The sequence below is a fragment of the Nelusetta ayraudi genome, unplaced genomic scaffold (genome assembly GCF_046127955.1).
Source record: "Nelusetta ayraudi isolate G7.1 ecotype Tasmania unplaced genomic scaffold, CSIRO-AGI_Nayr_v1 ptg000092l, whole genome shotgun sequence".
NCBI classification, from domain to species: domain Eukaryota; kingdom Metazoa; phylum Chordata; class Actinopteri; order Tetraodontiformes; family Monacanthidae; genus Nelusetta; species Nelusetta ayraudi.
The window spans coordinates 4,687,789-4,715,739 of NW_027466142.1; the positions used below are offsets into that span (position 1 = coordinate 4,687,789).

At 43.0% G+C, this 27,951-nt stretch overlaps 2 protein-coding genes across 6 annotated transcripts in view; one reads left to right on the top strand and one right to left on the bottom strand.

Moving 5' to 3' along the window:
- Positions 1-20,092, bottom strand: part of adgrd1 (adhesion G protein-coupled receptor D1) — a 32,468-nt gene extending 12,376 nt beyond the window's left edge. Inside the window, exons 1-14 of one of the 4 annotated variants that reach the window (XM_076046938.1) lie at positions 19,517-20,092; positions 19,390-19,426; positions 18,787-18,903; positions 18,180-18,278; positions 17,445-17,567; positions 17,184-17,360; positions 15,883-16,143; positions 14,788-14,855; positions 13,722-13,871; positions 13,580-13,630; positions 12,281-12,401; positions 11,842-11,949; positions 10,452-10,527; positions 8,313-8,454 (exon numbers count right to left, since the gene is read on the bottom strand). In XM_076046938.1, coding sequence (XP_075903053.1) covers positions 8,313-8,454; positions 10,452-10,527; positions 11,842-11,949; positions 12,281-12,401; positions 13,580-13,630; positions 13,722-13,871; positions 14,788-14,855; positions 15,883-16,143; positions 17,184-17,360; positions 17,445-17,567; positions 18,180-18,278; positions 18,787-18,903; positions 19,390-19,426; positions 19,517-19,570 — 1,584 coding nt within the window. In that variant the 5' untranslated portion in view covers positions 19,571-20,092. Of the gene's footprint in view, positions 1-8,312; positions 8,455-10,451; positions 10,528-11,841; positions 11,950-12,280; positions 12,405-13,579; positions 13,631-13,721; positions 13,872-14,787; positions 14,856-15,882; positions 16,144-17,183; positions 17,361-17,444; positions 17,568-18,179; positions 18,279-18,786; positions 18,904-19,389; positions 19,427-19,516 lie in introns of all 4 variants that reach the window. The other 3 variants (XM_076046937.1, XM_076046939.1, XM_076046940.1) reach the window with 3 other exon arrangements.
- An 835-nt stretch (positions 20,093-20,927) lies between these two features.
- stx2b (syntaxin 2b) lies at positions 20,928-27,639 on the top strand. Of its 2 annotated transcripts, XM_076046941.1 has the most exons (11): positions 20,928-21,137; positions 21,214-21,288; positions 21,396-21,495; positions 22,050-22,124; positions 22,225-22,298; positions 22,479-22,587; positions 24,699-24,772; positions 25,268-25,405; positions 25,812-25,922; positions 26,062-26,178; positions 26,336-27,639. In XM_076046941.1, the coding sequence occupies exons 1-10, from the start codon at positions 21,108-21,110 to the stop codon at positions 26,155-26,157; spliced, it is 882 nt and encodes a 293-aa protein (XP_075903056.1). In that variant the 5' UTR covers positions 20,928-21,107; the 3' UTR covers positions 26,158-26,178; positions 26,336-27,639. The 2 variants fall into 2 exon arrangements, with proteins under 2 accessions (XP_075903056.1, XP_075903057.1); XM_076046942.1 differs by lacking the exon at positions 26,062-26,178.
- The last annotated feature ends 312 nt before the right edge of the window (positions 27,640-27,951 follow it).

The following is a 27,951-nucleotide window of genomic DNA, read 5'->3' on the forward strand; positions in this document are numbered from 1 at the left end:
GGAAGCCAGACAGATAATAGTGCGATTGCCAAGGTGCCATCAGCCCTCAAGCATGTCCTCAGACTCAGGAGCAGCTAGCAAGAGTGGTACAAGTATTTAGAATCCTGAAGTAGATCTAAAATATTACTGCGCAAACAAGATGGAAAAATACTATTTTTTCAAGTGTTTTAAATATATATTTTTATTATCATTATATTTTAGTATGGAAAGATATGCATGTAACCAGTTAGCTACAAAGTTAGCCTCCTTGCAACTTACATGTGGATGAGGCTCCGCCTTTTGTGGCGCTTCGCTATTTCATTAGAGCCCAGCTTCTCCAATGTCCAGCCTGTTGGCTAACAACAGTGAAGGAGGATGAAGCCCAGCATATCACAAAAGTACCAAAGTCACAGATGAGACAGCGAGCCTGGTGATTTGTATAAATACAAGCTCCTCCGTCCTTTGTGGTGTTTTTAAGACCTCCCTTGACTGGCAGAGCTGGAGTTGCCAGGCCCGCTGCGGTCTGGCAACTCTGCCGTATGCTGACAGCATCTGTCTCTGCAAAATCCCACGACAGCGGGCAACTCCGGGCCAATTTAAATCTTTGCGTTTGACAGCCGGTTCCTGAACGAGGCGCTAAAAAGGACGCGATGGAAAAAGCTCCGCGCGCGTTCCTTTTTGGACACAGAGATGATTTGCTGCGCGCTGGCGGGCCGCGCCAGCAGCATTCAGAGTTTTCAAGCTTCACAAATAAACAAAACTTTGAAAAATGTGTAACACTGTTTGCGCCTGCTAACCTCGACCGGGCCAGTTTCCATCTGCGTGGTTGGCAGCCGGGGAGCCAATCAACTGCACCAGGAAGGCGCTGATACTTGTCAGACCCCGGCCGCTTGATCCGAGCAGTAGCTGATTAAAGTGATTGGTTATGGAGTTCACTGGATGATCAATTGAAAAGGCGTCCGATTAGAGGTTTGCAAAACGACTGAGCAAGATATGAGAGTTGAAAGCTGAGCAGTCTTTTAAAAGCATTTAAAAGTAAATCCTATGCAGGTTCCTGATCTTAAAATCAATGACTTCAGCAACAGGGAGCATAACAGGTCTGCTACTGAAACTCAGCTGGTCTGCAAAGAGCTAACGTTGCCCTATGTTAGGCCAGAGTGACACAATGGGCCAACAATGATATTGACTCCCTGAAACACCCACACATTCCACCCAGGGCCTGCAAAAATACATCTCCGCAAGAGCTAAAGAGCAGATAAATTTAAACACAGGCTTCGGCAGGGCTAAGTTTAAACAGCAGCAGAAAAAGGAGACGCAAGTCTCTGAGCAATCGTCTCCTTTTCCCCTCAAATGTTCCAAATACTTTAGAGCACTGCAGCCAGACTGCAATTAAGACCCTGCTGTCTGCATTTGGTGGAAATAGGATTTCTGAGGTCGGGGTTAGAGGCAGTGAAGCTACCACCATATTCTGTTTCCATAAGTGTTACAATATGGGTCCACGGAGAGCCGGCTGACGCAGAAGCAGCAGGTTCTGGCAACGGCCGAGTCGTTCTAGTGCGAGAACAAAGGCGGCAGCGCACGCATTTCTTGAAAGCTGTTGTTAAATTTAGGCAAGGAAGGAAACACTTGATTGCAGTGGGAAAGACAAACCGTGCTTTTAGCGTAACTTTAATCAGCGCCCTCAAAAAGAGCGGCCAGGGCCAAAAAAGAAATGGAGACGGCAGAGAAGTCGAGGAGCCTCAAGATTGCTAAATTAGAACAAGACGCCGACACGCCGAGCCTCGGGCGGAGTGCGGACCTCGCGCGCTGTGGTCGAAGAGCCTTTCAAGCGAACGTCAACCCCGAGCTCCAACATTCAGCGTGTCGCAACAACTTGGCTCGGAGTGAGGTCATGGTTTCTGGGGATTTGTAGTCGGTTGTGCAGCTGCGGCGTCAGCTCAGTCACTGAGGTGGACGGACGCACAGAGCAAGCGGGAAGCGCGGAGGGGCGAGCAGGGTGTGAGGGAAGAGTGTGACGTTGAAATCACAAGAGAAGGTCAGAGTTGTTTTTTGATATGGCGAGCAGGAATGGAGGGATCCGACCGGAGAGGCTCACCAAAGGCCCTGACACGCAACTCTGGTTTCTGCGTTTATTCACTTGAATGTTTTTCCCTTCGGAAACTGAGGGGAAACAGTTGTAGAAATGTCCAGCAAACTTGACAATAACTCCACACAGCTTCATGCAATCCAATTTTAGAACAGTTGCCATGAGTTCAAAACATACAAATATTTTTTTTCTAGTAGATTCTGGAACCAACAGGCCAGAATCAGAAAAAATAGAGCACGGTGGTAAATGATGGTTTGTTATTGCATTTTCCACCACTTTTTACCTTTTTGCCTTTTTACCTTCTGTGGATAGGACACATTTTTTTCCTCCTATTTGCACAGGTTCTCTGCCGCAAAAGCCAGGCAATGGCTTCAGGGATGTGACCCAACGTCTTTTCCCCCCAGCGTACATCTGCTTCAAATGTTTAAGAAAACCAAACCTGGTCCTGACCACTCTGGGGTTTCTGCTCTGAGCTCTCCACTTCAGGGCCCCCAACGACCTGATCGCTTACATACATGGCCTCATGTCAACAACAGCACATGCCTTTCTTCATGTTTCAATTCATTGTAAATATGGGAGAGAAACTATGTGCATGGAGGAAAAAAAAACATTGTTTGGAACATGTTTTTAAAAATAAATCTTGCATCTTATTGGTTGCAAGATGGTTGTTTAACAATAATGACTGCACCAGGACCAGTTTGCCTGGATTCTGAACTCATCTGAAGACCAAGACAAGAACAGGACCAAAGAGTGTCCAAGCTGAGACCAGACATCCATCCATCCATTCATTAATTCATCCATACATCCATCCATCCATTCATTCCTATCTCTGCTTGCCCTACACTCAGTTGCTAAAGTTGCTAAAGCCTATCGCTATCCCTAAGGTGGGGTTACACCCTGGACAATTTGCCAATTTATCACAGGCCACGTTGAAAGAAAAACAACCATTCACACTCACACACACACATATACACACGCACCTACGGCCAATTTAGAGTGCCCAATTTGACTCGCATGCATGTCTTTGGACTGTGAGAGGAAGCTGGAGAACCCGGAGAGAACCCACACTGACGCAGGGAGAGCATGCAAACTCCTTTAATAACATGAGTTTTACTATTTTACTTCTGTTTAGCACAACTGTTGTTAAATGTGTGACTTTGACAGGCTCATTAAACAGGCTCAGTCTGGCTTTATTTGATGGACATGTTACTGCAAACCGCAAATACGAATTGCAATTGATAAAATAAACGTCAACATCATAATTGCCGCCAGTGAGACTTTGCTTTTTTTTTTTACTCCCAGTTAGGTCACAGTTAGGTGACAGTTGTTTTCACTGGATATGCTAAGTTTTGAGGGGCAGCTTGTTGCAGTTGCCTCTTACGTTTGTCTCAATTTAAAGGGGAAATACGTGATTTGCATTATTGTCACATGTAAAGCAACAAAAAATTCATATGTGAAGGTCAAGTGATGTTATCCCACTTCGGGGGTTATCAATCCCTTTTTATCATCTTGTTTACGAAGTCAGACCAGTCGCACGTGCACGTTAGTGCATGTGAATGTCTGCCGCCTTCCACACCCATCCGAACAGTTGTCCCCTATCATGTTATAAATAGCAAGAAGCAACCGCCTCGATGGTTGGCAAATGTGTAGCAACTTCATTTATTGATATTACCTAAACCGGGTGAGCCCCATTTTATTTCCATGATTATTAACTTATTAGCTAAAACTGTTGAAATGGCACTGGTTCAATCATGTGTTAGCTGTCAAAATGCATGTTGCTGGGACATATCAGTCATAAAGCATTTAAAATTCAATATTTCATTCATATATGATATATTACAGTGTTTGCCTTCAAATTTACCACATCCAACCACAACAAAGAAGTCTGCATTACATTTCTAACAAGTGTGCTTCTTTTGGTTGCTTTAATGCCCCCCCCCAAAGGCTGAAGTTGGAAAAATAACGACTAAATCATTTTGACTCCTTCAAGCCATACTTTGCTGAAATTAAATTGTGTGGTAAATGTTGCCATGTCAATGGCAAGAGCCAAAAACAGAGCCTCTGAATTTTTTGCCAATGGAGGAGGTACCAGTCAACAATAGCCAGACCTCCATCTGTGATTGATCAGCGCACTGGTTCCCACAGCTTGTGTTTGTAAGCGCGTTGGTATATGAATGGGTGTGGGGGGGACATGATCGACAGCCTTTGCCCGCTGAAGCTGAAGCTGGGCGTGAGCTTTGAGTTAAATAAAGACTGGCAATGAGCGCTGATTATTACTTTGGCAGAGAAGATGGAGTGTCCCTAAGAAAGCGCCAAAACAAAACATTGTTTATTGTTTAATCTCCCAAACAACTCATTGTTTAATTTGATTATTTCGCCAGCCAAAGAAAGCCCCATGGGTCTGAACATAAAGCCATCAGGCGTCCTTCCCGTCAAGCTCCTTTGATGCTCCTCTAGTAATGGGTGGGCTACAGCTTAATGGAAAACTTAGTCACAAATACTGTTTTCGTGCAGTCACTTGGAGAATATTTCCACTGATATAATGGTAATAATGAAGCCCCCTGGGCCAATTTAATAAATCAAATGTCTCAAATGTCTTTATTTTGGCCACTAACTCAGTCTTTGTGCAGAAGACCACAACCAAAAGTCAGACATGCTGTGAATTAAATTTTTTCCTTTCTGGTAAATATATAGCAGCGTTTTTGATTTAAGTCACTTTTTCTTCAGATGACAGGGACGGCATTAAAAACAAAATGTATCACAATTTTAGTGCTTTTCCAGATGATAATTTGCAAAGAGGATAAAAAAAAATCTCTTGCTATTGTGTGACAGTTTTACAGTCACATTTTAGAGCTTTTTACTCTAACGCCGTAAGAGAGCCTTTCATGAAAAACAAAGTTGTGTGACGCTGAGGTCGACGCGGCAAATCTTAAATCAAGAAAAACTGTGGTTACTCTAATGTGCCATATCAAAACAATATTAATTCATTCGTATGCCGTGGCTGTGGCTTGGTTGAACGGGTCGCGAATTGACAATGGAAGGGTTGGCGGTTGAAATCCCGGCTCCAACTGTCCACATGTTCAAGATGTCCTTGGGCAAGACCCTTGGGCAAAACCCTCGATTGCTCCCAAAGGGGCGTGGCAGCAGCCACCAATTGGTGCATGAGTGTGTGAGTGAAGGGGTGAACGAGAGGCCATTGTAAAGAACTTTGGGGTACAGTGAAGGTGCTGGAAAGCGCTATATACAGAGTGCAGTCCATTTACCATTCTCACATAAGGGTTCCCCATGGTACTCTCAAAATTGCCCTTAAACATTGAATGAAAAGAGTTTTCAGTCCTCTATGTATGTGTTTTAATTAGTGTTCTTTCAAGGTGTTGGGCAGCCTATATTTGATATGTTTAATACTTGAGTTGCTTTATGAGAGAAAGCATTCTATCTATCTATCTATCTATCTATCTATCTATCTATCTATCTATCTATCTATAAAGAATTTTTTTTTTTTATAACTGTTCAGCTTTGGTTACTGAATGCGTTTTGAAATTGCTGTGATCTGCTTAGGATTCCACTTTGGGTTCACCAATGGCAAGCTAAGTTGACTTAACAACTCGGCGAGCTTTGTTCGGATCGGTCCGCCACCACCCAAGCAGTGCGCACGGACGGGGCTTTCTGAGCTCAGAGGGGCTTTTAAAGAGGGAAAGGTAATGACTCAAGTGAATTTAGAGGCAGAGGGGGAACATCCAGGCACTGCTTCCCTGTTCCACCCTTCAGCTCTTTTTGTAGAGCTGCCAGGCTAACACACTGCTTTATAAGGCCGTAAAGGCCCCCGTTGCCGATATCTGCTTTTCGAATCCTCTCAGTTTTGACCCTATAAACCGCTTGTGAAATCAATCTTTCCATTAATTCACACCATGAGTGTGATGCTTCGGAAGAAGGCAAGGAAGGGGGTGTCCCCCTTTATATGAAGGTATTAATGTTTAACTGCAGACCTTGGTACCTGCCCCCTTGGTTCTTCCCCTTGCCTCCCCGAAGGCTTTACTCAACTCAAACCTGAGTTCAACAGCTGTGATGACTTAGCTCTAATAAATGGCATGAGAAAACATGCAAGCCTCTGACAGCCTTGATAACACCATGTCCGGGTATTGAACCTGCTATCTGCTCACCTTGTGGCGTGAATCCCAACAGGCTCTTTCAGGGTACGTCGAGGGCATCAATCAAGGTTGCAAGGTTATTTGGACACCGACCACATGGCTCTGACCTTCATAAGTGGTAACTGCACTGCACAGAGTTCCATCAATCTGCTCCACAATGCTTTTTCTCACGGCCGCTGTCCGATCACTAGAATGGATGATGTTTGGGTCTGAGCCCACGACAGCAGGGCAAGCACAGCGCCAGGGATGGCACGCGGGCCTTTTTTTGTAACCATGACATCATGAGAAGACGAAGGGCGCGCCTCTTAACTTTTATCCACCCTGTAACTTTGAAAGACGTCCCGACGCGCACGTCCGCTTTTGCGAGGATCAACAGAAAGCTCAGCTGCAAATCAGCAAACTGCCCAACCGCAGCCGCGAGACGTCATCCTCAGGGTTCGGCCTGCGCAGACTTGTCAGGAGCAACTACCAGACACGTTACGATGCCTCAAATAGCTCCTTTTTGACGAAATCCAGCTATCGCTATGAAAATTGACATTTTTATGTATGCAGTCACAGCCAAGAGTGCTTCTACTAAATATAAATCTCAGCCGAGGGGTATGTGGTCTGAAGCTGAGAATAGTTACACTAGTAAAACAGCTGGCCGGGGGAAGAGTGGAAAGCATTTGAATGTAGCTTATTTCATTCTCACATCTAAAGTCGAGACCATCAAAGTCATATAAGCAAAAATAAAAGCAAACTGGCAGACGGTCGTCATAACTTGTCCGAGGACTAATAGGATGTTAAACCACTACTATGGTGTTGAAACAAAACAAACAGTAATCACAGTCTCACCCCAAGAACTCAAGGAGGAGGACTGTAGCATTTGTAATTGGGGAGGGCGTTGAAAACATTGCCACAATTTCATTAAATTTGTAAAAGGTTTCCACAAAGGTTTTTGAACTAATGACATGCAGGCGTATGTCTTTTGAGCAAAATCTTTCAAGGAATTTTAAAGATTTTTTTTGAATATATATTTTTTTTTATCCATTAACACCGTTAATGACACAACAGATTGGGGACTTTCTGTAACAAACTAGTTAAGGACACAAAGACAGAATCACAAGAAAACACTATTGTAAATTGAAACCCATTCCAAAAAAAAAAGCAACTGGGACAAAAAGACAAATTCCTCGGAAAAGAACAAAAGTCGCCAAACCTCCACTCAACCCCCCCCCACCCCTTACCCCCCCCCCCCTGCCCCCTTTACTGATAACTGAGCCACCGCTGATCTCCAACCTAAACTAAATTAGGAAACTAGAATAACCAGGCCGCCACGCTCAAAAATGCTAAAGTAAAACACATGGGTAAAAAAAAGGGGGGGACAATGACATGTGACAGAGAACAGGTCAAGAAACACACATGCACTGGACACGTGTTTTCACACAGGGCCCCAAGCGTAGCAACGACGCCAACAAAAGCCTACGAAGAGGTTCTTGGCATTTACCCACTGTATCTACATTGGAGGCACAGTTTCAATCTGTAATTTAAAAAAAAAAAAGAAGAAATAAATAATGACGTTGCTGTAGGGTCTACTGAAAACGGGAACCAAGCCAATGTGTTACAAATTAAAATGTTAAATTTCATCATGTTTTCTTTTCATTTGCATTTGCAGTGGAAACCTGGCGCAGGCTCTCGCCTGAGCAGTGGCTGTTCTTCATAAAAGAGAGTTATTGTTCCTCTTGAAGAGCCTTGAGCTTGCAATTCAAAACGTCAATGATCAGTTCTCTCTGGAAGCCACATGGCCCACTAGGAAAATCTGGGAGGCTTGTGAAAAAGCCAAAGAGGGCTGGTGAGGGCCCAGCTGTGCAGAACCTCAGTCGGGGATAGACAGTCGTCTTGTTACATAAAAAAAAAATGCCCAAAATAGCGCCGATGGTTTTCATATGTGGGGGTTGCTGCTGCCGGAGCAACGGGGCAAAGCATGGAGCTTTTCCTCCTGATAAGGTGGGTTCCCACACCCAACCAACCCCTCGGCAGGAAAGGCTCTCCAATTTCCCAGTGTGGCCGGCTCACGTGGGGAGCAAACAACAGATAAAAAGCGCATCAGCGATTCCTACCAGGACGTGGGTGAGGACAATCTTGATAAGCGGCGCCCCAGAAAGGTTGCTCGACAGGGCCGGCGAGGGCTCCACTTTGAGCGAAATCAGGTAGCTGGCCACCTGAATCTTGTGGTCCTGGAAATCAACGGCTTCGTTTATTCTGAAGGACGGACCATAGGGGAGAGATGCAGAGAATGAGAGAAACTGAAATTAGTGTGACAAAGAGCACTTGAGCATTTCTCAACCGGTGGGTCGTGACCCAAAAGTGGGCCACAGAGCTGTTTTGATTGGGTCGGGGCTATGAGGACAATTTCACTTTATTTATTTTTTTAAAAGGGATTTTCAAGAAAACGCTGGGCATTTATTTTGCAGGACAAACAATTCAATTCAATAATTTCAATAATTTCTATACTACACATGATAGAAAGTGGGCTAGTGTTTTTATTTTTGTGGATTACATTTGAGTGCTGCGGAATAAAATTGGGTCGCGACTTCATGATAAGGAAAAAAAATGTGGTCCCTGAGACTCCACCAGTTGAGAACCACTTGGTGTACAGGAACTTGGATAAATCAGAGAGAGTATAGCGTAATGTGACACCCGCATTGACACTCAAGATCAACATGCAGCCTCACAGCTGTAACAGTTTAGAGGGACTTTGATAATCTGTCCACATTTTTTCGCCACAGACACAGCCAGGGGAGGCGGAACTTCAAGGCGGCCTGACATGTGACACACACACACACATATCGAACAGGCGTCACCTTGCTGTCCTATGGCAAAACCCTGCGGGGGCCAACAGTGACCGACCTGCCCAAAATAACCTCTCAATGTGATGTTTTGCGTGTCTCACATTCTGTTTTTTCATTTCCACTGAAGAAGAAAGTGGGGAAAACAAATGTCTTCATCACTGTGGTGATGTCAGGATCCAGGGGAAAGTAAACACAGCCGCTCAAGCGGAGCGAGTGGTCCCGGTGATGAGACTTTAACTGGGGCTAATGTGTAGAGCTAATAGCAGGGTGTATCAGTCAGTGGAGGCTGAGTGGTAAGATAAAAGATAGGGGCCGGCAGGCAGATAAGGCTCTGGCCGCGGGCACTCGCCGTTCTGTGGCTCAGGAAGCGCCCTCGACTCAAGTGGACATGATTCGCCACACACAAAGTACAAAGGCCCAACTCTTAATCTTTTTTTGCATGTAGCTGCATTTGTGGTAGAAACCCTGTAGAAATCTGAAAAGTTAACCCCCTACGAAAAATGAACCCCCTACTTTTAGGTTTACCTCAAAAGACATTTCATTCACAGAGATGTGCCTGCTGCTAGTCTACTGCTAGCCACCTTTATGGAGCTCTCAGACTTATTCTAGTCAAGCAGGAACTTATTTTACGTTCCCGTCTTCAGATGTTGTTAAAGCAGCTCTAGGTAACTTGAGCTTGCTACGAGTTTGCTACCTAGAGCTGCTTTAATATAACTGTATTAGTCGTCCATTTGAGGTGTTGTGGAGTTGTAAACAGATACCAAAGCTATCAGTGCTACCTTCTGTTACGATGGAAAAAAGACTTACAAACTGAAAGACAGGACCAAATACTACTTGTACTGTACATGAAGATGGCCACATGTCAGCCTCCAAATGGTAAGCCAAAGCATCTCAGCCAGCTGCCTCCTGTATACGATGATCCTGATGCACTATGATGATATTTACTAGAACTTTGGCTAAAATGGGAACTTGAGTTAGCCTAAAGTTAGTTTTTGCCGAAGATCCTTCCTATCATTTTATATTAATATGTGTAAGATGTTGTTTTGGTGCTGTTTGGTGTTGAAAAATTGAGCGAAACCTAATGACTAACATTTGTCCGGTTACCCCTACACAATTCCAAAGGATGCCACCAACCAAACATATTATACATAGTGTGCATATTAGTGAGCGCTGTGTATCAGAATCAGCTTTAGCTTTGGCGAAGGTGTACTTTTATGGTAATTTGCCCAACCAGTGCAGGCAACTCTTAAATTACATTCCCACACAGAATGTGAAGAAATACACACTGTACTTTTTCAAAATAAGACCAACTCAACACTGTGAGTGTGGCTCAGTCTAAATGGCAAACACGTGCAGCAGCGCCACTTTAATGGAGGATTCGCTTCAGGTGCTGTACCGTCCTCTTACCTGGTCTTGACGGGACTGATCTCTTTGTAGTAGCTGTGCATATTGTGGTAGTACAGGGCGACGATAGTGGTTTGAGCTGGGGAGGAGAAGACAACACGCGGTGGTTAAAGGTGAACGGCGGGGCTCGCGGCCTCGGGAATGTGGTGCGGGGCTGCTAAAGCGCAAACAATAAAGGCCATTTCATTAGCGCTGGCCTGCGGGCGCTCTCTGGCACGGGCAGCCTAATGGGAGAGAAGTTTACTCGCACAGGAGTGAAAGGGAGAGAGCTAGCTGCCATGTGCAGCCTGGGAGCTCTTATGAAAGAACTCTATGACTTCACCGGCAGAGCTGGGGGTCCGCGCCCCCCCAACCCCCACCCCCACTCCCCTTTCCCATAATGTGACCTATCATCCAGCTCGGTCCCACCTCAGCACGGAGAGATAAACAATGAAATTGGAGGAAATCCTTAATGGCCCTGTTCCGTCGTTCAAAGACCCTCTTCCTGGGCCCCGTGTGCTTTTGACAACAAAAGCTCGCTGATTTCAAAATAAATTTTCCAGACACACCAGTGTGTATATTGAGTTGAGCAACTACACTTATTGTAATTCCAAAAACAGCTCTTAAAGGAGTTAGCGCATGCGTTAATTTCAGGGTTTTAATTTTGGTCAGGTGAGGCCAGGGGAACCAGACCATGAACATGAATTAGCATTCAGATCAGAATTAGAACAGCTTTATTTACCCTACATTGTGGAAAATTACATCATTACAACGACAAGTCAAACAATTTTAATGCCGACCGACACTGCTGCTCTTCGCATGTGACTCCATTGAGTTGAGCAAAAACGCTTATTTCAATGACAAAAACAGCTCTTAAAGAAGTTAGCGCATGTGTTAATTTCAGGGTCTTATTTTTGTCAGGTGAGGCCAGGTGAACATGAATTAGTATTCAAATTAGAATTCGAATACCTTTATTTATCCCAAATTGTGTAAATTACATCGTTACAGCAACAAGTCAAACAGTTTTCATGCCGACGGACACTGCTGCCCTTCGTACGTGACTCCACTCTCATAAATGACTGCGCAAGGCTGAGGAGGGTCCTCCCTCTCTCACATTTGTTCTGCCTCGGATAAAAGGGTAACTGCCAACAGTAAAGTCATAGCTGGACTTCTACGGTGCGCCATAAAGTCACACAAAAGCTGTCATGGCACTCCTGTCCTACACTGTATGCTTTCTCAGTGGCTTTAAATCTTGGAATAATAAATTACAGGCCAATAACAAGAGTCTCCCAGCTGGACAATTTTCTCTTGGCAGAATCAGAGCACCACTAATGCGCAGCATTGGCGCTCGACCGGGAGAAGCTACTGCTTTTTCTACAGAGAATCCTGACATCACTCAGGACGTGTCACTTACACTGCATGGTGAGGGCCTCTCCGGGCACCGAAATGTAGCTCTTGCCCTGCGTTGGGAAGCGGTAGTGCTGCAGGTTGTAGTTCTGTGGGAATTTCATCAGAGAGTAATCTGTAGTGGGAGAAGGGAGGCCGGGAGTCAGGGTTAGAAAAAGTGAGAAGGGATTATTTAACACCAGCAACAAAAGCCATTTGTTGTTACAGGGTGGGTGCAAAAAAATGTGATGCAACTTTTGGGAAGAACACACAAGCAGATACTGAGGTAAACAAAATATTATGAATTACGCTGAGAGCTGAGAGGGGTCTGTAATCAAAATGAGAAAACCAATGATGTCAACACACACACACACACACACACACACACACACACACACACACACACACACACACAGACTAGACTACAAGCAGTGAGCCGTCTTACGAAGAGCTGACAGAACGCTGACCTGCAACAAGAGACGTTCCGCCCAGGGAGAGCAGTGACTTTGGACTGGGCTCCAGGTTCGTCACCATATGTTCCATCACTCTGTCCACAGTGTCTATCAGACCGCTGACAACTGGCATGTCCTGCTGCGTGACAAAAGTTAAAATGATGAGTCTCGATGATCCATTGCAAGGATCCCGCCCCTCAATTGACTGGGGGAAAAAAATGCATTTGCTCAATTTATGCGAGAGAAAAACAATAGGTTCCAAGTAATATGCTTCCAACTCAGCAACAAATTGATGGAAACACTGTTTTGCTAATACAGTTGCATTAATTGGTACTTAAAATTGGAATTTGTTGCTGTGGGTGGCTTCAGAGTGGAACTTTTAATTAATATCTGCATCCATTAGCATGAAAAAAATACTACACTGCATTACAGTTCCACTGTCTAAATGAAAAGCAGAGATGAAAAAATCTGTAGTTACTCAATTCTACTAACATTTACTCATATTAACAAAGAAACAGCTGATGCACAACAAGCGCCATGTCAACACTCCCATTCGTGTCAGGAAAATAAAGACACATTTAGTCGCAAATGGCAAATCCGTCCAATGGTAGTTTCACTCTAATTAAGGAGAACTACCAACCTAAAATGATCAATCATGTGCAAAAGGTAATGCTTCTTTAATAGTGCAGTGGCAAATTGTGCATGTGTCTTAAATTAACCACGTGCTGCTTTGTCTTTAGAATCAGGCTGAAAACATGTGTGAGAAAATCTGCTGATAACGAGTGAAATTTCATAGCACAGTCTGGTTTATGATATGAGAGAGCAATGGCGGGGGCCTCGACCGAGCGTTGTATCTACAGTCCAAGTTCTGCATTCTCATATGTTCACATCTGTTTCAGCTTGTTCCTAGAAAAACAAGCGTGTCTGTCCTGAGAGCACCCTTTGTGCTGAAACCACACTTGCTCAGAATGTGTAGTTTCTGGCAGTGACGTGTTTGCATTGAGGCCTGAGATTTGTGGCATACAGGAAGCTGCATATTTACAGTCAAAGCATTGTGTAGCGGAGCACCGCCTAATTCAGCAACACGGCTGCGCACAATACAAGCAAGATTTGACTCCGTACAATAATACTGTGCAGATACACACAGGCTGACACCGCTGTTGCTTCGGGCACCACTTCAAAAAAAAAAAAACTACAGTTTAAAATTTCACACTCAAGTTTCATGTGAGCCTCGGATTCAGATATACAACGAGTTGCATACATCGCAGTGAGTCATATTCAAAAGTTGCGCAACTCCATGGCAAACTCATTTACCTCTGGCAGGCCTGGAGAGGACAGCACTTCTTCCACACTTTTGAGAAAAGTCTGCGTGGAAGAAAAAGGACATCACGGAACTGTTGCATCACACGGGTGGGCATTCTGTTTGTGTGTGTTTGTTGGACTGCACGTATGAGACCTGTGTGAGGTTGTTGGCAGTGTTATGAGGAATGGTCCTATTGGGCATCTCCTTCAGGAAGCTGAACACTGGCATGGGCCCTGGGTCCTTGGAGCTTTGGACCTCCTCGAAGGGACGGATGACTAAAGGACGACTCACTTCAGAGGCGGTCTGGGGAGACAACAATCAGGACCCAAACCAAGGCGACTGTCACGAGGAGGGTGTTCAAGCAGAATAGCCCACAGTCCAAGTTTAGAAAATACCCCTATTATGGTGTTGCTCTATGGGTCAAAGACCTGAGCAGCTGTCTCCACTTTTCTGTTTATTTGTCTCGTTTCTGCATCCACGTCTCTTTAAAAACAGGAAGTCTATTCACGCGTGCTCTCAATACTCCTTTTCTAAAGCTCCTCCTGTCCATCCAAAGACAAGCGGTAGCAGAAGTGATCATAAAGAATTTTGAATACCCATTATTATCAGTCACTGGTCTTTTCATGTGAAGGACCGTCAACAGACAAATATTTTGTTTATTGCACTTAAGGAGACCCAGCAGATGACAATTAGCTGCTAACTAAAGCCTCAAAAGTCTTCAATTGCTGCATAGGGGAACATTAGATGGTCTTACCAACCTGTTGCACAATACGCTGCAGTGTTTCACAGGAAAAGAAAGCAGTTTTCCACGGAGAAAAAGTCAAGTACGTTTTTCAGTGGATAACTGACTAATGGCACCTGAACTGGCCCTTTAGCAACAGCAAGTTTCCTGTATACTTTCTTTGTTTTCTTCTGGGACGTTGATAGACAAAATATTCCGGGTTTCATCGCAACTGAAAGGAAGCTAATGGAATCTTCAGACTGACTAAAAAATCCTTTCCATTTTAGACTGGCAAGATGACCATCCAGCCATCCAGATGCTGTGCAAGGTCAAACATTTTCTTTCTTTAGATTTGAAACACACGTTCACTCACTAGCAGGGTCATTAAAAAGTCTAATATCCTCACAAGAAGTATGAATTATTCTCTGTCGCCAGGCCCCACATTCTCAAACATGAAACTCACTAACGATAGGTAGTATGTAATGTTTTTGAACTTACAACTGACGGTGCTGTTGATGTGACCTCTTCGGAGACTGTGGGTGGTATAGTAGAAACAAATTCCTGGCCTAGAGAAACAAAAAGAAAGATGCTCAGTGTTTTACATTTTCTTTTGTTTTCTACAAGCATTAATGTGACCGAGTGGCTATTGCTGGTTTGTATCACTGTACAGCTTGCGGTTCAAAGCAGGGGGACTTTGCCAAGTCATGAAAATAGACAGATTAGAAAGCCACAGAACTGGGACAGTCGACAACGCAGCAATCCTCCGCTAGCTTCTGTGCGAGGCTCTAGTCCATTTTATGTCTTCCTGTCATTTAATAAAAACAGCTGTAACTGGCGACCAGAAGAACAGCCATAAATGGACATATGTCAAAGACATCAGTCCAAACCATTCCTTGTACTTCTTTGGTTCAATGCAGCATTTCATATGCTTGCTACAGAGAAGCAGAATTATTTTTGCGTAACCATAACACAAAGGGGTTTGATGAATATAGTGTTATTGTGGTAACGGCTTTGGAGGAGAAAGCAAGACCAGCTGATGAACCAGCTGTGAGGGATAAAGATTGTGACTATTACATACCACTCAGTCTGGTGAAGACACAATTACAGCACGCAAAAAGTGTCAAGAATGTGGTAAGAGGTAGTCAAGCAAAAAAAAAAAAAAATTAATTAAAAAATACAAAAGGCTGGAATCATTTCCCTGACAGCTGTGAAATGGGTCATTTACAAACAAATAACTTAGCAAAGGTTCTTCTCCATTAATGGGACTCTGCTGACCAAAAGAGGCAAACACTGAGTGAACTCGAGCAGTCTAGTGCTCTGTACTTGTGTGTTGCAGTGTGTCATATTAAATTAAAATGGTCTACCCCTTGTGACCTACCACACATCTGCTCTCTTATAAATACTTATAAGGCAAAAACTATTCGGACAATGACATTTATTGTGTGTGTGAGGTCATAAAAACAAATTTTCTTTGGCTCGAGTGCTGTCATATCTTTCCGTTATTCATGAGGTCCGTGAGTTAAATTTACAACATGCAAAATAGAAGGTGTGACAGATATGCATTTCCTTTATTCAACCTTGCTGTCTTCCTACCTGTGGCTGCGTTGTAGTACAGCAAAATATCATTTGGCGAAAGAGCCCTCTCCCAAATGACAAACTCGTCAAAGGCGCCCGTGACATAGTGGCCATAAGCTCTATCATTGCCTGTTCCAATGACAAGGTCAGCATAGGGGTCACCGTAGAATTGTGTAACACTGCTGCCGTCTGGGTCACTGGCATTTAAAGTCCCGTTGATGTAGACTTTCAGGCCGTCCAGTTTCGTAAATGTGAAGAGAATGTGGGTCCAGTAAGGTCCTAAAAGACAAAACGTAAGTAGGTGAGAACACAAAGTCTATTTTAAGACTATAAAATGAGTTTCATATGGCTGGTTTCATATCTTATTTTAAATTTCAATTAGCTGTCCATTGCAGTGACCACTATGCCGGAGGGTTACATTGAAGCATATTAATCAGACTTTTTCCTCTTTTTTTTTTTTGCTAAGCATATTTTAACTTCTAAATATTTATGTAGAATTTTTACATTTTGTTTTGAATAAACAATGAACATTTTCCTTTGAGTCTACAAGAACAGTGATTCCCCCCCCCCCACCCCCCCACCCCCCTGGAAAATGTATTTCATACATCGCTATAAACACTGTACCACCCTTTGTTTGAAAAACAGAAAAATATTCGACATCCCAAAAGACAATTACACTAGAAACACATTCACCAGAAAAAAACAAAACGGCTTTAACACAGTTCACTTGACAAAATATAAACCACATGTGCTAAGGGGCCACTTCCATTCAAACAAATCCGGTCCTCAATTTGTCTCCTTTTATAACTTCCAGCAAGAATTGCTTTGCTCATAGAGGCATCGTAATGTTCAGTAAGTGGCTGTCAGATATTTTCCTCATACTTGTGAAACACCTGAGAAACTGGTCTGTTTGTCGTCACGTTTCTTTTTTTGGGTCAGCCCATTCTCAAACACCAATACAATGGGGACACACCATGAATGCCTCATATGTGGGCGAGGCAAAACCCCAAAAAATGATTGAAGTCATTTGAGACCATCGGACCTTTTCATTATTTCAACAAATGTCCTCATTGTGACAATAGAGTTTACAAACTAATTTGATCTATCTTGATTACACCTCTTTATCAAAAGCAGAATTAAACACTGCCCAACTCTGACTGAACATATTCTAGTAATCAAATGGGAAGAAAAAGTCACCATCATTTCAGATATCCACATCTCAATAACCTTACACCAATTTGTCTCTAGGTTTGTCACCAAAATACATTTAATCTTGGTGCAAATGCCAGTAAACTCAAAATGATGTGGCGCAAAAGTACCTGGAACTTTGATGTTGGCTTTCCATCTGTGGTTGTTGCCTCGAGTGTAAAACTCCACGTAGCCACCGAAGGGATTGGTGTATACCGAGAAGCCATTTGAGATAACTTTCCCTCCGGAGGCTACGGCAAAGCGTGACTCTTCCTCGTGGTTTTTCCAGAAAAAGGAGAAGGTTATCCCTGGAAAATGAGAGGCGTATTACTTCAGGTCAGACTGAACGAATCGGAAGATGATCATCTGCATATACGCAACAGTGCACTAACCCTCTGGGCCGCAGAACGTAGGGTCGCTAATGCAAGAGTTCTGGTAGCTCCCAAAGTGGAGAAAGGTACCGCCGTTGTCCCCGTTCAGAAATATGCCCTTGTTGACCATTCCCTCAACAATGTCTGAAGCGGGCAGAAATCAAGGGCAAAAATGGCTGAGTACCTCAAACTTTCTCCCCAACAATTAAAACCATCTTGATCCACAAGGCATGAGTTTAAAAGCAGTTCAGCATTTCACAAATAATTAAATCAGTATAATGTTTCACAGAAAACACCATAAAATTGCTGTATTCCGCTCCTAATTCCCAAATAATTATAAATAGGATAAAGGTATCCTTAATTTATGTCGGCAGATCTTTACAATATCTACAAGCTAAAACCATCATCTGTCATGGAAATGTGTATAAAATGTACAACAAATTGAATGCAACACTCTGTGTCATTGAATTTTAATACCAGCTATTCTGTTGTTGCTGTTTATTTCAGTACTAGCTTGTCAACTCAAGCTAGTCTTGAAACCCTTATCATTTTAATACGTTTTGACTCCCTTGTTCTTCAAGAGAATATTTTTTACCAACTACATCCAAATTTGTCGAAGAGCAGGTGGTTGAAAAGCAACATGACCAAGCGAAATGATTCCATTTGACGGTATGAAGTCACAGACAGCAAAACAAAGCAGTGCGGTCTGATGCCCCCGGTACATTTCAGTGAGCGCAAAGAGTGTCTGATTCTCACCTACTGTCGCAGAAATGTTAGTGAAGGCAGAGTCATTGGTATATACATAGGAAGAATTATGGGAGGAAGGGAGCACAGTGTGGTTGTGGACTCTGACAGCTGGACAATGACAACGGAGAGAAAGAACAAGCACTGATTCCCTCCTATGTGGACACATGACAGAAGACACAGTGAAGGGAAGACAACAGGAGGGATGTGGTGCGCAGGTATGAGACAGAGCGATGCTGAGCTGAGCGCACGGCGGCGGCACTGGTTGAGCGACGCCACACATCATTCTCACGTCTATACCTGATCCCTCTTACATGATTACATTATAGATATAAACAACATTAAACAAATCCAATTTAAAAAACTACGATAATAATATATTGTTGTTGTTGTTTTTTTGTCAGACCACCCACAAATATACAGGTCCTGACTACAGCAAATTCTTTCTATTGCATACTTGGCTTTGTGATTTCTCCAACACTATGTGATGGCTCAGAACACAGCAACACATTCAGGGAAAAGTGATGGGAAAAACGGCTCAGGACCATGCGGTGTGCAATTAGACCAAGACAAATATGACGTGCATTCTTGCATGCAGTATGTCTCTGTTTACGCTTACTTATGTTGCTGCCGTTAACGTAACCTGGTCTGTTTCCAATTTCGTCCCAAAGCTCTTGGATTCCGTCCACAGCATCAAGAGGCCAATAGTGTGAGGCTGTGCCCAACACCTGCAGGCCTAAACAGAGAGCTGGAATAATTATTACCCCAACTACACAAGAGCATTTACACTAACTGTTGACCAATAGCACATGTAACAAATTTTACCAACTACTCATAGTTTATTCTGTATTTCTGATGCATTGGAGCTGTTTCACTAGAATTTGGGCCTCCTGAAAATTACATATCAACTTGATCCTGATTTTATGGTGTTTGTTGTAGGAAAAATGCTATTCATAATGGTAAGAGTAATAAGTAATGTCTTTGAATCTTTTTTAATTTCATCCAGCTAATACTGTTACTAAATTTAAGACTTTTCCTTGCCTGCAATACAATAAATGAAAAAAGTGTAAATGATTAATTACAGTCCAGCACTCAGAAGCATGTCATTTTTTCAAATTAAGATTTCCATTGATTGCCCTATAAAAGTCCACTTACATCATTTGAGTTCAGAAATTAACCGACCAAATTGCTCTTACTGAGGCTAAGCAACTAAATCACCTACCCGGATGCTTTACAGGTTGTGCCACTGGAGAATAAACCTACAGAGAGATCAGATGCGTCTGCTTACATAAACGCGGCTCAAGTATAACAGGAGGATGGCTGATGCGACAAATATACAGGAAACTTACCTTAATGAAAGAGGCAAAAACTGTCAATAAATAAATTCTCAAAGAAAATTCCATAGCTTTAGTCAAATTTACCACATGGAGTCTCTTTATGTCGACTGTTTAATCTCCACACGCATCCACAGGAATTCGCATAATTAATCCATCATGTGAAAACTTTGAATAGGTCCATGTATCCAAGCATTGAAGAAAAAAAAGAAGAAAAAAGATAAGAAATATATTATTTTTGAAAAAATAGAAAAGAAATGGTTTACTGTTCTGGCATTAGACAGAAAAATATCCGAAATGGTCCTCTCATGATACGATTAAAAACCAAACAATGGAACAAACGTGCGAACTTCACGCAGAAATCTTTTGTCTTTACTGCAACTCTACACTTCCACTCAATCTCTAAGTGTCCTCATCCGAAAACGGCCAAGTGTTGTGGAGCTCCGCGGAGTCGTCCCGGCTTGTTGGACTGAACGTGGGAATTGCAAACCGTGATGTCATGTTTTTGGACCCTTCGAGGAGGGGCGTTTGTTGAGCTGCGCTCTGCGTAATTGGCATCGCTTGTGCGTAATTTGGAGATTACGCGAGGAATGGATGAGCTCAGGAGGCAGCGCCGCGCCACACGAAGGCATTTTCCTCGCTTTGATAAAGCCATTTGCGTTAAAGCGGCCGGTGGAAGCAGTCGGGTGGGCGACTGTGTTAATAAATAAATAAATAAATAAATAAATAAACAAAACAGGGGCGTTGTTTTCTCCAGTTATCGATCGGAACAATAAACTTACCTCACAATTTAAGTTAATGAATGATGAAATAATAGCAGCATCGGCAACATTTTGCCATTCGCTGTGCCATTATTTCTTTGTTATTGTTGTTGTTGTTGTTAGTTTAAAGCAAAATTCTTTCGTGTTGGGGACCCCGGATCCCTCAGAGCTCCGGGCGAACTTCTTCAGTCGACTTTTGAATTACGGTTGGTAAATAGCGCCACCGTGTGTTCGGAGGCGGTACAAGTCGGAACTGACCGCCGCGCTCATTCATAATGTATCAAGCCCTCTCGTATTACTAGGCGGTGTTTGCTGGCAAAGTAAAAATTCAGCACCGGCGAGACACACGTTAGATTATTTTTTTTTTTTTTTAACTGCAGTATGGGAAGCAAATGCAACGTTTATTGAACTGCCAGGTGATGATTTGATTTAGGTGAGTGGGTGGGTGTGTGAGTGTGACACAAAGAGGTGGGAGGAGGAAGGTGGGAGAGGTGAGAGCAAAGGCGTTTCCCTGTCACTCAGTTTCCTCCCAGGACCTGTTTCCCCCGTCCACGCTTTGCCGTCACAAACAGCCTGATTGGCTATAAGATGCTGCGGATTCGGTAACAACTTGTTGCTTGTAGAGTTAGCGGCAAAGTTTTAGTCGGAATTTGGACCGGACAGGACCGGACAGGACCGGACGCGCCGACTTCCTCGATGCGAACGTCGCAACTGCTATCGGCTCCAGCTCGGTGTCCAGGAAGGTGGCTCAGTGTTTCTCCACAGATGGAGAGTGTCGGGCTGAAGCAGCGGCTGTTTCACGACTAGTTCTCCGGGGGCACGATCGCGATCTCATCGGCGGTGTGATGAAGGATCGACTGGCGGAACTGACGGCTGTAAGTGTCCTTCTTGTTTAAGAAAAAAAAAGAGAAAAGATTTCATTTAAACAAAGAAACAACAATGTACCCACAGAGTAGGCCACAAGCCGAGGAGGAGGTCACAGTGGCAGTGGACAGAGATGGCTTCATGGAGGGCTTCTTCAGGAGGGTGGGTATGCATGCAGTCCCTGGATGATGTGGATGATGATGATGATGATGATGATGATGATGTGTTCAGAGAGCAAACTGACACCTTGTCCCACCTGACTTCTCCAGGTGGAAGAAGTCCGAGGACTCCTCGACAAGGTTACCTACCAGGTAGAGGAGGTCAGAAGAATGCACAGCATGATCCTCTCTGCACCCAACCCCGATGACAGTCAGTAGGCTGCTATTCTCCTCTCATTTCAACTCTTGGCCTGACTTCCTTCCTGTCCAGTGGCGTTCTTTTGAGAAACTGTACATGTGACAACAAAAGCCTGACAATCCAATTTGGTTTATTGCTTCTGCGCTAACGACTATCGAGTTTGCAGGAGTGTAAGATCAAAAGCACTCAAGGATGTTTAAAAAAAAAACATAGACTGAGGACCCGTTTTGCCCACAAATATCACTGTCTTTTCCTGAAAGGAAACTCTGAACAATGGAGGATCCAAACATGTCGCATTTTGCAGAACTCTCCTCTGCTACGGTGACATGACCAATCTGTGGATTTTCAAACTTTTGAGGACCCCAACCTTGGCTCCTAGCTTTGTGTCAGTCAGTGGCAGTAACACAGTGTTTTATTGTTAATGATAAAAACAAGGAACTTGCACCATGTGCCACTGTGTGACCTCTTTAATACTGGCACAGGCTTTGTTGCTGAGCTACAAAATAAAAGCAGAGAAAATCCAGCGTTTACACAGAGGGACTGACACACTTTTTATTTGTTTGAAGAAACAAAGAGTCAACTGGACGCGCTCACCAGTGACATCAAAGGCAACGCGAACGTGGTGCGGACGAAGCTGAAATGTGAGTGAAATTGTCCTTTTTTTGGAACCTGTGGGAGGCTGAAGTTGTCTGCGTTTTTTTTTTCTTTTTTTTTATGACATCACGACTCTGTTTTCAACAGCCATGGAGCAAAGCATGCCCAAAGACGACGCAGCAAACAGGTGCACCGTTGACTTCAGGATTCAGAAAACACAGGTCAGCAAGCACGGAGCGGACCACTCGTACACGTCCCACCCACCTGCAAAATGAAAGTGGCTTTTGCAGCATTAGATCCCAGATAAATAAGCCCTGTTCATTCAAAAGTCCCCATTGTTCTTTTGCAAAGTTTGCTTGTTAACACATTTTCCTGCTTTTGTGCGTGTTGCTCGTCCTCAGCACACCATTCTGTCCAGGAAGTTTGTGGAGGTCATGACACAGTACAATGAGACGCAAGTGGCCTTTCGGGAAAGAAGCAAAGGAAGGATACAGAGACAGCTGGAGATAAGTGAGTGATGCCTCATAATTTCTTTTGAGGTTGGGACTTACAAATAATAATGTAGGTATTTCACGCACAGAGTACTCCTCTTCTTTGCATGCTAATGGTTTGGATGCACTCGTCGTTTCGAAAACTGTAAGGGAAAATAGATGGGAAAGGACAACTGAAGTCCGTTTCAGGACAGGATCCAGGAAACAGACCACACCGGTTTCCTCTCCGCCTCTCTGCACTTTATTTTGTTTTATTACAGTGAAGGAATATATGACGTACATTTGATTGAAAGAAATCCAGACATGACAACTCTATTCAGTAGGTTAGTAGTTAGAATTAAGGAATTCAGGAGTTCTATATCTCTCACTTGATAGTCAAGTTTAAGCAGGCCGGGGTTTAGTAGGAGGTACTATTATTTGATGTAGTTCCTGCACAAACATCTCATCATCACGCTATTATTATTGGTGAATACTTATAAATAAGTACACCACGAGAGATGCTTTGTGTTGTACCCATGCCAAACTAGATTGAAGCACCAGTATGTGTATGTAACGCAAGGTTTATGTCAAATCACCTTCAAATCCCTACAATGAAAAAAATTATGCTGTGCATGTGTGTCAGCTTTCTGTTACTTTCCTGGTGTATTTTACTACAGTTTCTCCGAAGGGTGTGTCCAGGTCATTGCGGTGTCATTGTAACGACAGACAATAAAGAGAGAAGAAAAAAACACCCATCTGAGAGGCAATGAGAGGCTCCACTTGTGAAGGCAGACGGACGTGATACTGGAGACGACTCTGTGTGCTGGTGTTGCCCAGGGAACCGGCTGTACGCCCGGCCATTTGTCTGCCACTAGTTGAGCTGCTGTTGACGGGAACCCCGCTGAACCGACTGATTTTCTAAAACAAACAAACAAACAAACAAAAATCATAGTCTGCTTCATGTGTAAGTAGCAAAAGGAGGTGTGCCGTTGCTGTGCTCGGCTTGGTTTCTCTGGGGAGTCGGCCAAAGGTGCGCGAGCGCAGAGATCCGTCTCCCCCGGGGTGGCTGCTGCTGTTCGGCAGGAGGCAACGGCCTCAGGAAGCAAAGCTTTCTGTTTATAGAGTTTTAGCAGCCGTTGTCTCGGAGAGGGCTGCCGGGCTCCTTTTGTTCCGCAGACACTTTCTAATCTTGGCGACGCGAGTACACGAAACACTGCCGGAAGAGGTTTCCATGACGGATCGCAAACGTTATCAAAAACTAGCAGATCACCCAGAGTTGTGTTGGAAGAACTGTTTGGCAGCCGTCGTGTTTAATGGTTATTTTTATTTTTTTTATTTTTATTTTTATATAGCATACTGGCAATCAATGTTTTTTGAAAACATGTTTATTAGGGCATGGCTGAAAGTCCCAAAATTGGCTATTTCATAAATTCTTTTTTATTACTCTTTTTTTTGGTCATTACTTCACAATAGGTCATTAATAGGAGAAGTTATGGCATTGAGGCTTGCTCTGCGCACGCGGCGTAGGGAGTACTGCATACACACACTTGCACAACACTGCCAGGCAAAGGTATTGTCCTGGGATCAAACACAACAACATACGTCGGCACGTGTGAGTGCAGACAATTGTTTTTGTCCTTGGCATCAGTGCAGCGCTCTTGTTTGTCTCGAGTGTTGTTTAAAACACATGACTGGGACTATTTTGAAGACCAATCAGATCCAATCATCATCTTTGCCAAGCAAATAGTCCAGCAGAAGCTTATTCTTGCTCATGCACACTAAAGTACATGAGCAAGAGGCCAAACACACAGATACATCTTGTTTTATTTCAATAAATTAAGACATTTACAGCTTAATTAAGACAGAAACTACTCGCACTGGTCTATATTATTCCCCAAACTACTGGTGAGGATAGGGGTAGTTGCTCCAGGGACTTCCATAGCCACATAATTGTAGCTATAAACTCTTTCAAAACACAAGTTGATTTATTTAGCAGTTTCTGTCAGTAAATATGCTAGGTGCTATGCATACATATGTAAATAATGCTATATCTGTAAATAGATACACTGTGTCAGTCAGTGTAATTGGCCCTTGTTTTAGTGATCCTTTTTATTGAATTTGATCAATAATCACTAACCATCATGTGCTCAGCTGGAAGAGTGACCACCAATGAAGAGCTGGAGGACATGTTAGAGAGTGGGAATCCATCCATCTTCACATCTGATGTAAGTTACTGTGCAGTGCATGTGTACAGGGGTGGGAAAAAGGTTTTGGACATCTTTAAATGGCTAAACAAACGCAAATGTTCTTAACAGCATGTTATCAATGTTATCATGACATATTTGCAGACGTCAGACGTGCATGAGATGGACAATTCTTTTAAATTTTTATTTATTGTTAACAAGAAAAACAATTATTTTTCTTCTTATATTCTTGTACTTGCCCTGCAGTGTGTCCATTTTTGACCTTGACAGGAACAGTCACATGCAGAATGGAGCATTTGGGTTGTGCATGACTGTACTAAAATAAACTTGGAAACTTGCACTTGCGAGAATTAACCCTGCTCCATATTGTAATATAGCACAAACTGGAGTGTCCAAAAGCCTTTTTCCTCCACTGTATGACAAAGTTGATTACTGCCATCTAGTGGTGGAATACGTACAGCATTTGCAGAGGGAAGTAGGAATATTTGCTCTGAGAGTGTGCTTCTTTCTACCCAGATTATTTCAGATTCCCAGATCACACGACAAGCTGTAGACGAAATAGAGTCCAGGCACCAAGACATCATGCGCCTGGAGTCGAGCATCAAAGAGCTCCATGCAATGTTCATGGACATGGCAATGCTGGTGGAAACGCAGGTAATAGCTGCCTTTAACCCGACAAAATTACTTGCAATATTCCTCCAAAAAATATATTTGATTTTATTTACATCTTACAATTTAACCATAACCTACATGTTGTTGAAAACCCCAAAGGCAATATATTCAACAGCTTCAAATAGCAATATTTGTTGATTATTGACAAATCTGTGGTTAGTCTGGTTTTTTGAACTGTTGTTTGAGCATAATAACAAAAGATCTGACAAAAAAAACAACATTTTTCAGATTGTACTTTGAGGAGCTCAGAGTGGGAATAAGTTCCCATTTGCACAACTATAAGTAGACCTGCTCTACTTATGGTTGTGCAAGTGGGAACTTTCTGTATTTGGTATGACTTGGCTGAAAGTCGACATTGTCCTCATTATACTTAACAACACGTTCACAGGGAGAAATGGTGAACAACATTGAGGTGAACGTGTCCAATGCAGCTGAATATATAAGCAGAGCAAAGGAAGAAACCAAAAAAGCCGTGAGATACCAGAAAAAATCACGAAGGGTAAGCGTTTGTCTTTCTCTCCTGGGTCGCCCCCGCCGTGTTTTCCACAGATTACACTATTTTTAAAATGTCTTACATTTGTATACATCATATGCTTGCTTGCATGCCTTTGAAACTAAATTCACCTTCACTTTGGCAGAAATACATCATCATTGCATTTGCTCTGTTGATCCTGCTCGCGGTCGTTGCCTTAATCGTGGGCCTCTCTGTCGGACTAACCAAACCCCCTTTATGAGAACTGCAAAAACAGCGTGAGGTAAAAAATGCCGACACGAGACAGTCGAGCTTTATTCGCTGTGCACACTTTCTCACCCTTCATTTATTCCCTAACCTCAGCGTCATTTTCGGATTGGCTGGGCCGTAACGTCGCTCTACCCACTTTTGACTTCTCGGTTTTCTTTCCCCTCCAACAGAAACTCGCCTGCCTCGCCACATGCGCGCTCGCAGGTTTCCTGCTTACTCTCATCATAATCGTTGGAATCTTTGAGTGATGGATGTCGCGGTGCACGACCTCGCAAGCGTTCAGCTGCAGTCAGCTCCTTCGGCAGTGGACAGCTTTATCACGAGTCCTTCGCTATCCGACAGCGCTGCGGAGAGGATGTCTTCCCCATCGCTGAAGTCGAGTGCGTGATCTGGGGTTGCAGCAAAAGAAAAAAAAAAAAAAAAAATCCTCTTGATAGGCTGTTTTAAAACAATTGTGCGTAGATAAATTGAACAATTCTGCAATGTCAGCATGTTTTATTGGCCCTATAGCTGTAAAGAAGCAGACTGGAGTGTAAAGAGTGAGCCACTGTCTTGTCTGTGACCGTTAGAGGATGCGGTTGATATCACTATACATATAGTAAGTAATGGGCAATCAATAGCTGCTGACTCACTCATCTGCTGCAGCGAGACACAGTTAGCCTGGTTGTTTATGTGTAAAGATGACTTATACCGTATCTGTATCAAAACTTTTAACTTATACATTTAACTTATTGATGCGTTGACATTGATGTTTAGGCCGTCTATATACAGACGTGTCTCTAGGATTTGATTTTGGTTTGGTGCACTGACTTTTGTCGGTTCATGCTGCTACTGTGGCACACTGTGCATTATTTTGATCAAAAAACAAGAATTGAATTCAGCACAATATACAATGGTAGATGTATATGTAACTTTTACAGAGCCAGGCCAGTTAAACTAATTTACGAGTCAGTTGCTTTAGAGTCTTTTTATATATATGATAGGTATGACGTACCAGCCAACCAGATATATATTTCATCAAGTTTTTACTGATTATGAGAATGAATTTGGGATTCTGAGATTGTGATTTCATTTTTAAATGTATGTTTTCCTGTGCATTCTTACTGAATTACATTAGTCCCCAAAGGACACGTCAATAAGTAAATAGTAATACATTTGTTTAAATTTATATCTACTCAGGGATGGCGAATATAGGAGAATATGGGACAAATTGCCATCATGACTAAATGCCGTAACAGTGCCTCCTTTAAAATCAAATCCTAAATTATTGTAGTAGTTATGGGGCTAATTATTATGCTCACTATGTGTGATCGTTTAAGATGTAAAAAAAACACAAAAAAACATGTCACTGCATGATATTAATTCAAAAACACATTTTTTTATACCTTTTATCCTTTTTCGTAAATAAAATGTATTTTCTATTGTCACAGAAAGAGAAATAAAGAAATTAAAGGAGAATAAATGCACTGCATAATGTGTGTATTGCTTGATTCATTTCTTAAGCAGAGGAATGTGATACATCAAATATTATTAATATTGAGTATTGGTATGGAATGGAATGTGATTTTTTTTGGACTAAAGTGAGGTTATTTCCTGCATCTCCAAACGTGTCAAGGTTTTATTTGTTTACCGTAAAGCAGAGAGATACTGGGAATGCTGTTTAATTCAGGTCTAATAAGCACTTTTCACAGAGTGCCTGCCTTCTGTGTAATCAACCAAACAACGTTTGCAAAAACAGTGAAAGTGAATCCCCTGAGGGCATTTGTTCTGTCTTTAAATAAGATCA